At 30.6% G+C, this 10,668-nt stretch overlaps 2 protein-coding genes across 3 annotated transcripts; both read right to left on the bottom strand.

Annotated features, from left to right (window-relative positions):
- Positions 1 to 239: 239 nt before the first annotated feature.
- sea (mitochondrial citrate transporter scheggia) lies at positions 240 to 6,536 on the bottom strand. Its single transcript, XM_087407053.1, has 4 exons — positions 4,919 to 6,536; positions 2,675 to 3,109; positions 1,440 to 1,660; positions 240 to 1,328 (listed from the first exon to the last, which is right to left on the bottom strand). The coding sequence occupies exons 1-4, from the start codon at positions 5,067 to 5,069 to the stop codon at positions 1,146 to 1,148; spliced, it is 990 nt and encodes a 329-aa protein (XP_087263179.1). The 5' UTR covers positions 5,070 to 6,536; the 3' UTR covers positions 240 to 1,145.
- A 126-nt stretch (positions 6,537 to 6,662) lies between these two features.
- Snr1 (SWI/SNF related, matrix associated, actin dependent regulator of chromatin, subfamily b, member 1) lies at positions 6,663 to 10,107 on the bottom strand. 2 transcript variants are annotated; one of them, XM_011069092.2, is made up of 6 exons: positions 9,938 to 10,107; positions 8,914 to 9,382; positions 8,704 to 8,831; positions 8,314 to 8,626; positions 7,712 to 7,888; positions 6,663 to 7,625 (listed from the first exon to the last, which is right to left on the bottom strand). In XM_011069092.2, the coding sequence occupies exons 2-6, from the start codon at positions 9,363 to 9,365 to the stop codon at positions 7,586 to 7,588; spliced, it is 1,110 nt and encodes a 369-aa protein (XP_011067394.1). In that variant the 5' UTR covers positions 9,366 to 9,382; positions 9,938 to 10,107; the 3' UTR covers positions 6,663 to 7,585. The 2 variants fall into 2 exon arrangements, with proteins under 2 accessions (XP_011067394.1, XP_087263175.1); XM_087407049.1 differs by lacking the exon at positions 9,938 to 10,107 and adding an exon at positions 9,483 to 9,849.
- Between the last annotated feature and the right edge of the window lie 561 nt (positions 10,108 to 10,668).

The raw sequence follows: 10,668 nt of genomic DNA, 5'->3' as shown, positions 1-10,668 counted from the left end.
ACGTCGAATAAAGATGGAAAGCCAAATGAGCATTTTAAAGAATCGTCCAAACGACGACAATTTCCAGATCATTTTTACAGCTCTAGAACCAGTTAAAAAAAACTGCGTTATTGAAAACGAGATATAGATATTGCAACGCATGAAAAATCTATGAAACTAGACTGCCAAACAAAAATACGAAGATATTTTTATATTTCGCTAGCAGAAGAGATTGCACATTAAAGAAGACTGAATACAAATTAGCTTAAATATTTTTTTTATTAACATACATCTTTCTATATTTACTCTGCAACATCAATGTAAATTTTTGTGTACACGAGAAATTACTTAAAATTAAAATCGTTGAAAAATTTTCCTTGTTTTATCAATTGCCGTGTCTCTTTGTACAAAATTGTACATAAATATATTCTGTATAAATACATGTCATCTACGTATTGGCATATGCATGTTATGGCTTACACATCTATTATACATGGACTATTTCCTCACACTTTAACAGGTTATAAAAACAATACTTTTATTCGTATCTTGGACTGAGATTGCAGGAATGTAACGTCGTTGCAGAATGTTGTTCTATAACTCTCTAAACGAAGTTATTTATGACATGAATTTCAATAAAATACAATAGGTCCGTTCTTTTAAACTAAAATTCTTGCAGTTCATCTTTCTTTCTTTTCTTTCCACATTCGAGAGAAAAAGAGAAAAGATGACCGTACAAAAAGTTCAGTTAAATAAAACAGGCTTATAATTTCCGTAGTTAATAGAAGATTTTTGTGCATTGCACATCATATAAATGCAACTAGAACCGGAGGTAGTAATATCACATAATCATATTACGTAAAATAGCTCATATCTTCATAAATAAAATCAATTTGTGAAAGAGATGCATTCGCGACACATTTGCTTTATCGTGATTTTCGATATGTGGCGGTTGTGAACATTGCCATCAGATAACATTCTCGCATATATATATATATATATATCTTAAATAAAAATATAAATAAAAATTCTAATTTAAAAAATATGTTGTACACAAATACGCTTTTAAAAATACGTCAACATAAAAGCAATATTTGTAAAATCTGAGAGAATGTAGCGTGTATATATATATACATATATATATATATATACAAAATATGACAGACTTAAGGCCATACTTTGTTGAAAAGTTCCATGAAGGAATCATAAATCATGAATGTTATGGCAACATCTAAACATACTCTGCCCAATCGTGGAATGGTTCCTTTGTAAAATGCCATTGGACCCTCTTTCTTCCATACCTGAACCACGCAATCCATACTGCTCTTATATTTTGCAGCTTCCAATCCCTAAAAGCAGAAAAGAGATTCAGAACAATGAAGTTTTATGACACATTATGATGAACATAGATTAATTAGAATAACATTTTAATATAAATTACAAATATGTAAGATACATACCTGCATCCTAGTTTTTATAACATCAATAGGCGTGTTTCCAAAAACTGATGCTGCGCCAGCAACTGCACCAAATGCACCGACGACTACTTTAGGAACACTTTTAGTATTGTCACCTCCTTTGTACCAGTCTTTTAATGTTTCCATTACGAAGAAACGGATGGCTTGATTGGATCCTTGCTTTAAAATTGTTGGCACTACTCCTTGATATATTCCTTTGAATCCTACATTAAAGAAAAATATATGTATATATATATATATATATATATATATATATTTATATTGTTAATATTATAGTTAATATTATAAATATAATTGCATTATATTAATATTTAAAATAATTTTGACATATAAAAATATGTAAAGCACAAAAGAGTGTCTTCATACATATAAAGGTTCAGACAATGACTTTGTGACGCGATAAACAAAACGTCAACTTATTCACACAAAAGCATGAAATATCGTTTGTCTATAAGCCGTAATTACTATTATTATCTACAATATATATACAACATTTTATATTATTATCTACAATATATACAATATATATATATATACAATATTTTAAATTCTAATTTTCTGTATAGTTTAATGTATCAATTTTATATATTTTTTAAATTTTTTATATGCCACATTCTTATACAATCATCATTCAACAAATCATTTACAAATGAATTCATGATTGTGTCATAATGTACATACTGTAAAATCAATATATGTTTAAACTTATGTTGTAATCTCTGACCCAGTTTAACAAGTTGTGATTCTTAACTGGATTTCACGATTAAATTGTACTTATTTCAATTATTATATGATTCTATATTTCTCTTTTCTTTTCACGTTACAATTCGATCATAATTCAAACATATTCCATTTTTAATTTACAAAAAACATGAATTAATAAAATCAAAATTAAACAATTTTAGACTCTTTAAACTTGAAGTTAGTTACAAAAACGGGCATATAAGAGTCAAGTGTGATAATTAGAGCGCAAAAATCTTTAAGAAAAAAAAAATTAGCCAAAACATGTATACGAATTATTAATTAAAGAGATACAATTTAATAATATTGAAATTTATCACGCACATAGTACAGCGCTAATTCCCAAGAACCAAACTTATTATAATTATAATTGTTTATATCAATTAAGATCATCATTCGTTTAAATAAGAATATATAGTATATTAAAGCTTAAGAGAAACTGGAACTTTTTTTATATTTAAATTTAAATCCCTTACCTTGTTCCTTCACAATCATGCCAACTCCATGAAAAAATCCTCTGAATCTCGGATTCGCCGAACGTTGGTCGTTGATGAATTTCACCTTAATCGTTTCCATCGGAGTAACCGCGAAAATAGCTTCGCACACACCAGCGCAAAGACCGGCGAAGAGCCTTCTTTGCGGATTGAGCTTTCCATCCGCATCCACCAACTGCTTTTTCACCGACTCAAAAGCGCCAAATCGGACTGCCGACTTTGGTATAGAACCATAAAGCAAAACAGACAAGCCTCTGTATAAACCAAAAAATCCACGAGTCTTGATGGTCTTGGTGATACAGTCAACTATTCCTGTATATTCTTTACCAGCACCGGCTTTTCCGTCCAATTGCAATTGCGTTTTAACATATTCGGTGGGATATGTGATACAAATTTCTATGCCTCCAGTAATACCACCTGAAAGTTAATTATATCCTCAAATATTTATATTTAAATAGAAATAATATATGCATACATGTATGTATGTATGTATGTATGTATGTATGTATGTATGTATGTATGTATGTATGTATGTATGTATGTATGTATGTATGTATGTATGTATGTATGTATGTATGTATGTATGTATGTATGTATGTATGTATGTATGTATGTATGTATGTGTGTGTATGTATGTATGTATGTATGTATGTATGTATGTATGTATGTATGTATGTATGTATGTATGTATGTATGTATGTATGTATGTATGTATGTATGTATGTATGTATGTATGTATGTATGTATGTTTGTATGTATGTATGTATGTATGTATGTATGTATGTATGTATGTATGTATGTATGTATGTATGTATGTATGTATGTATGTATGTATGTATGTATGTATGTATGTATGTATGTATGTATGTATGTATGTATGTATGTATGTATGTATGTATGTATGTATGTATGTATGTATGTATGTATGTATGTATGTATGTATGTATGTATGTATGTATGTATGTATGTATGTATGTATGTATGTATGTATGTATGTATGTATGTATGTATGTATGTATGTATGTATGTATGTATGTATGTATGTATGTATGTATGTATGTATGTATGTATGTATGTATGTATGTATGTATGTATGTATGTATGTATGTATGTATGTATGTATGTATGTATGTATGTATGTATGTATGTATGTATGTATGTATGTATGTATGTATGTATGTATGTATGTATGTATGTATGTATGTATGTATGTATGTATGTATGTATGTATGTATGTATGTATGTATGTATGTATGTATGTATGTATGTATGTATGTATGTATATATGTATGATACACACACACATATATATATATATATATATATATATATATATATATGCATGTATGTATATATATATGTATGTATATATATGTATATATTAATCCAACGTCATTGTGATGCTAAAATGTTACACGGACGTTGAGGTGGATCATAATAATATGAATATTTTTTTGGTCTATTCTCGCAATGTCAATAATTTTTTAGAAAGTCTTAGCTCCAGCTATTGATTAGTTAAATCTACAAAGTATGTAAGAAAATACAGATGTTTAAAAATGTCTCGGGTCATTATGATCCAGCCACAATGACAACGCGTTAAATAGCTCTGAAGAAAAGGAGATTGACTTTAAATAATCCACAAAATTAAAATGCAATTAAAAAGTAACAGATTATGTAATTTCAATGAAATAGAAATTAAATATAAAAAAAGATTGCTATTACAGTATAATTAGCATCTTTATTTTCTAATTAAAAGGATCCTTATTTTCTTAATTATATTCTGAATTTATACGTCTACAATCATCGATTTCTTAAATCATTTATATAGAACTAAAAATTATCGCGTAAAGTGATCGTAATTTGAAGTCTCCATTACCATGGAAATTCAGATAAACATGATGACCTTGCAAGGAACGTAGATATAGCCACACACATACGTATGTAACGTGTGAGATCGCGATCGCGCGATCTTTCACATTATCGTACGATTTGCCAGAGTGCACTTATTAAAAGACAAAGAGAAAGAGAGAGAGAGAGAGAGAGAGAGAGAGAGAGAGAAGGCTCTCGGTGGTGCACATTTCCTCATGACATAATGCATTCAGACAGGTGTCTAAGGTCGGCAGGTCATGAGCGATCGCGTAAGTGAGAGCGAACGCTCTCTCTCTCTCTCTTTCTCTTCTTTCCTAGAGGAGAGGGAGGAAGGCGGAAAGAAAAGGAGTAACATACCGGCTATGACTCCTTTGAGGCCCAGGTTGCCAGAGGCAGCGGCGGCGGCGGCGACGCCAGTCTCGCTCATCCATGGTCTGCGTGGAAACGGCAACGGGCCGCGGCACGCGCTCGCCAACGATCGCTGTTGTTGTTGCTTCGTCAGATCCATGCTTGGCACACCAAAGCTGTGAACGTGCTCCAAACGCTGCCGCCGCTCATCCACCTACGCCGCTGGACACTGCCGAAGCTGGACTGCCGTCAATTGACACTCATGTGTGCGATGAGCGCGTAACGCACTGGTTTCCCCCATATTTTTCCCCTTCCGTAAACGATAGACAACGTTGCCTCATTTAACGTTGCTATACCTTGTCTTGTCTTACTTTGCTGAGTTCATTATGCATAGATGTACTATGTGCACACACATACAGGATGGTACCGGAAACTAAAGGGCTCTGTTGAATTAACTGTGCTTGCCTGCACCTTTCTCCTTTCTTTCTACTACCTCGCTTCTCTTTTTCTCTGTACTTAAAATGAAATAAAATAAATAGTTATGCTTTGAACACGAAGCATGAAAAAAAAAATATAGAAAATATAAAGACAGACCTCAGATTACATATTTGCTGTTAATATTTTCCATAAGAATTTACAAAAATTAATCTGTAAATTATAATCAGAGATTAATCTGTTTTTCTTATAATATTATGGATTATTATATGTTAATATATTGTCTAGAATAATTTGTAGAATATTACATATTCTACATAATACATATTCTTTCGGAAAAATCAACTTCTCCGAAAATTTGATTCTAAAGAATATTTCAGATAAAAATTACGAGGAATTGTGATGACATTTCTTAAAATAAAAGTCAAATGTATGTATATACAGGATGTTTGATAAGTAACGATAACTCTCACATAGGAGTAGAGTAGATTAAACTAAGTCGCGAAAACCATTTTGCAAATTTCGCAATAGTTAATAAGACATTAATTATTAAAAATCATCGAATATTAGTTTTCAATAATTTTGTACTCAAGTACTATCAACTTTACAGAAAAACAGCAAGAGACAAAAATTGTTTATTTTATTCTCATAGAGCTCTAAGAATTTTTTCAGAATTTTTTATCAACTTTTTAGTATCGCATTTTTTCATTGGCAACTATTTTTATCAATATGAGAAAATGCAGTACTAAAACATTCTGAAAAAATTTTCAAAACTCTATAAGAAGAAAATAAACAATTTTTGTTACTTACCGTTTTTTTGCAAAGTTTATAGTACTTGAATAAAAAATTATTGAAAATCAATATTCAGCGATTTTTAATAATTAATATCTTGTTAACTATTGTAAAAATTATAAAATGGTAGAGAACTTTTCGACTTAGTTTAGTCCATTCTATTCCTAGAGAGTTTTATTATTACTTATCAAACACTGTATATATAGATTATCACAGAATCGTACGAGGACTTGAGAATGCAATTGAAAAGGCACTCATCGATAGTTCACTGTCAATACAACGATCGGCCTACTTTAAAATAATTGTTAAAACTTTTTTTAATCAAATATATCTATGTCTGTGAAAAAAGAATTAGGTATTAAATTATATTTTAAAAATAAGAAAGCGAGTAAAAGTTGGAATTGCCATAAAAAACATCTTGATGAGGGCACCAATTAGATTTGTTGCGATCCTATCATCGGCGAGTTCACAATCCAGGGCTAAATACAGGAGTGCTTCGTCATGGAATCAATCACCTTTATCTAAATTCTTCAGAGAGTAGAGCATTGTATTACATTTTACATTTTACACAAAAGTAGAAAAAAAGATATAATGAAGTAAAGTAATTAATTTACATTCCAATATACATTCACCAAAGATAAATCTTAAAGCGTAATTGTCTTTTCCTTCAAGATTTCCTTTTACATTCAATCCAGTCAGGCAGTATAATGAGATGTTGATCCGCGTGAGTAACAAGATGCCAAAATTTTAAATAATTTTCGAGACATGTGCTTTGCGATAAGCATTTATCATGAATGAGTATAATCACGTGATCTATTATCTCGTCGTACGATTGCTGACTAAAACAGATAATTGCAATAGATTTTATAATATATATTCCGATAGATTTAAAATAAAATATTAAAGATATATTTAATATAGTATATAATTTTCTTAAAACAATTTTAGTTGTATTTCTTACTGTTCAGGTGTTGCATCACAGTCAGCTGTCATTACACTTTAATTGAAGTGTTATATGATATGTACGTACATTTTCAATCACACTATATGCACGTACGATATAAAAGTTTTCTTTCACACAATAATACACAAAATTGACCGTTAATAAATTAAATTGGAAAAAAAGATTTTTAAATTATACAAAAATGGAAAAAAGTAGATTCTAAATTGAAGAATGACTCGTTAGATCTGGAATACCCTGTATATAAGAATGTTTCATAAACAATGATGTCTGATTATACAGTTACATTCTTTTTTAAATAAACGCAACTATTCGTTATTTTTACAAATAATTACTTCCGCATATTTTATATTCTATGATGATATCTTAATAAAAATTATATCATTACTTATAAATCTTATATGAGGGGATACTAAAAATTAGGATGATAGATTGGTTGAAAAATGTAGATGTGAGTATGGAGTGTTCTTTTTCTAGATGTGCTTTTTCTACCAACCAGGGGTCGTGTTTGCTAAACGTCGCATACGTCTGAAAGAAAACAAGAAAAAAAACAATCAAATGCCTACATCTTCGTAATAAAGTTAACGTATATCTCTATAAAATTCACGTCTTACCGAGTATTTCGATCTTGATCGCGTATCTTCTTTTCCATCTCTGCATCTGTTAAGGTTTCTAAAAACGGTGCCCATTGATCAGCCTCTGATGGAGGTCTAAAGGGAACTTCTACGGTCGGTAGAGGTGCTTCAGAAAATGCATACGTTCTTTGATGCCATGATAATTGTCCACGTACACTGTCAATAAATATATCACTGTCAATAATCATATTACTAGAATAATAATCAATATCAATTAAACATATAACACCAATTTATTAAATATCTATTAATTTATAATAATTTTTTATTATCGAACTCATATTTTCAATATCCAAAATAATATTTCAATAATTATTAGGTGTTGGAATTAATTCGTAGCATTTTTAATGAAAGAATGTTATTTATTTCACATGAGCATTAAAAAATACATTAATGAAAGTACTTCCCATCACTTGTAAAACGCTACGAATTAATTCCAACACCTAATAAATTATCAATTTTGTTTTTGTAATGAATTTTAATAGTGAATTCTAATGAATTTAATAATGTCGCTAACAAAAATAATTATTTTGCATGAAGCAAGGGCACAATTATGCTGTTGTAGAATAAGAGTATTTTACCTATATGCGATAGCGGTAACAAATTCGCCACCGAGACCAAGTTCCGCGCAAAGCTTCATCGCAAACTTCTCTGGATTATTCTCCTTCTCAGACATATCCCATTCTACTTGATCTACTAGAGAAGTATTACCCACATGTATATTTAATTTAATTATTACTCTCTGATCACATTGATCTTCTAAAATTGTCTCTTGAGGGAATGCTTCTATTTGCTGTCTTATTGCTTGTGCAATTGCAGGAACAAAGGTTAATGGATTTAAGTCTAAATCATCGCATAGTACTTCAGCAAATTGTTCAGGTGTTATAAGACTTTCTATAAAAGATACAAGATGCATTAAATTGTTGTTGTAATTTATCAAGATTCTTGTTATTGGATACAAAAATATATACCATTTTTATTCCAAGTAAAAGTGTCTCTTAATTTTTGACCTTCAATTTCCATGTCTAAACGTATTGGAACCAGCATTTCCTGTTGCGCGGCGTTCTCTAAATTTGCCGATGGATCTGTATCATCAAAACTAAATTGGAAGTAAAATATGAGTCATAATTTTATTACGCAACAGAATTTCATGTAGAATTTCACTGTGCTTTCTTGCTTACCATAATGGGAATGTCCTAACTTTTTTATTGTGCACTCTGTTTCGATTTATTGGTGTAGCTTGAGGAACTGCATCCAGATGTGAACTATTTGGTAGGCTAGGTACCCATGCCATCGATTTCTTGGATTTACCCTCTCTAGGTGCTGGTGGTTCAGTCGAATGTACGGATACAGCTTTATATTTATCATCATTGCCCTCGATAATATCTTCCACCTCGCTAGCTCTCAACAATGAAACACTAGATGCAAGAACGTGCTGACTCAGCCCAAGTTCCACTAATTTCTTACGTTCGTCATTGGTTATGGATCTTCTGAACATGCCAGGATATCTCTTATACAAAGACCCACGAAAAAGACGCAGGTAATTACCAACTTCTGACCCAATACAGTAATACTCTCCATTTTCCTCCACTTGAAAACTTATAGGTTTATCTCCATAGGTGCGTAATGCCATTTTGAAGACTAATTTCACTGCAATTAGTAACCATAGATTGAATAGGTATTTACAAAAGTATAAGATGATTAATGCATTGAGGATTATTATATAATTATGCAGAAACAAAAAATGTACTTCATGAATAAGATCCAGTCTACAACAGATATAATAAGCCTTGAACTCTAACTCTAAGTTGTGATTATAATTTGCTCCAAGTTCTAAACTGTACAACTATAACCTAAATTTGCTTAAAATTTAAAATTATGTTTCAAGGCAATGATTTTTGTCGAAAAAAATCAAAATTTAGAATTTAGAACCAAAAGCTTAAGACTTGTACACTGCTGTAAACAAGGTAATTAGTAATTCTACGAAACACTTGACGAAGCTTCCACTAGCATAATTCATTCACCAAGTTTATCTAGATTCTATTTTTCTCTTAATATTTTCAATGCTAAACTCATAAAAATTAACGTAGCGATAAAATATTCATTAGAGCCGATATAAAATGGACAATGTCGACAACGCTATATGCATTATCGAAATAGACACTTTCGGATAATCTTGGAGATTATGAGTTCTCTCTGACGTACCTGATAACAGAAATAATTCATTCACTCGGGTTTACAAGCTCTCATAAACCTTTTCTCCTTTCGCACGTTTGTTTACGTTTCCTTGAAAACAGATCAGATACACGGCATCCACAGACGGATATCAAGTTTAATTTTTTTTCTTATGTTCTTAGATTAACGAACATGAAAAAAAGTGCAACACTGTAGACGTGATCGCGCGTTGTGATTCGTCGAATTGATGGACCTAAAAGCAAACTTACAGTACTACACCAATCAAATTTGAGTATCGTGTAACCAACCAGTCTGTCCTTTTTTTTAAGATTTTTTCATATTATTTTGCTTAAAATATTTCAATATTTTTAATCAAAAATTTAATTTTTGAAACAATGATAAATATATAATTATTTACAATTATAAACTTATAAAATTATTATATTGTATTTAAATAGTTATACTTGTTTTAAGGTTAATGATGGCTGGCTAAAGGTAGATTTTCATGTATTCTGTCAAGTGGGGATAATTGAAGGACAATGATGTTATCGATCGATACAGCCAAAATGATCAGTAATGTCATCATTTTTCAATTATCCCCCGACCTACTTGAGAAATGAGAAACTTACCCTTAGTCGCATTTATTCTATGCTTTAAGTAATTCTACCGATTAAAATTAATAGTAATTAATAATCGAAGTGGATTTTTAACTACGGCTCGGCGCTGATTTGAGATAACGGACTTAACGCCGAGCACACACG

The sequence above is a fragment of the Acromyrmex echinatior genome, chromosome 6, assembly GCF_024713525.1.
Source record: "Acromyrmex echinatior isolate Ae372 chromosome 6, ASM2471352v2, whole genome shotgun sequence".
Taxonomy (NCBI): Eukaryota; Metazoa; Arthropoda; class Insecta; order Hymenoptera; family Formicidae; genus Acromyrmex; species Acromyrmex echinatior.
The sequence above is the reverse complement of the archived record's forward strand: the minus strand, read 5'-3'. Positions and strand labels throughout refer to the sequence as shown.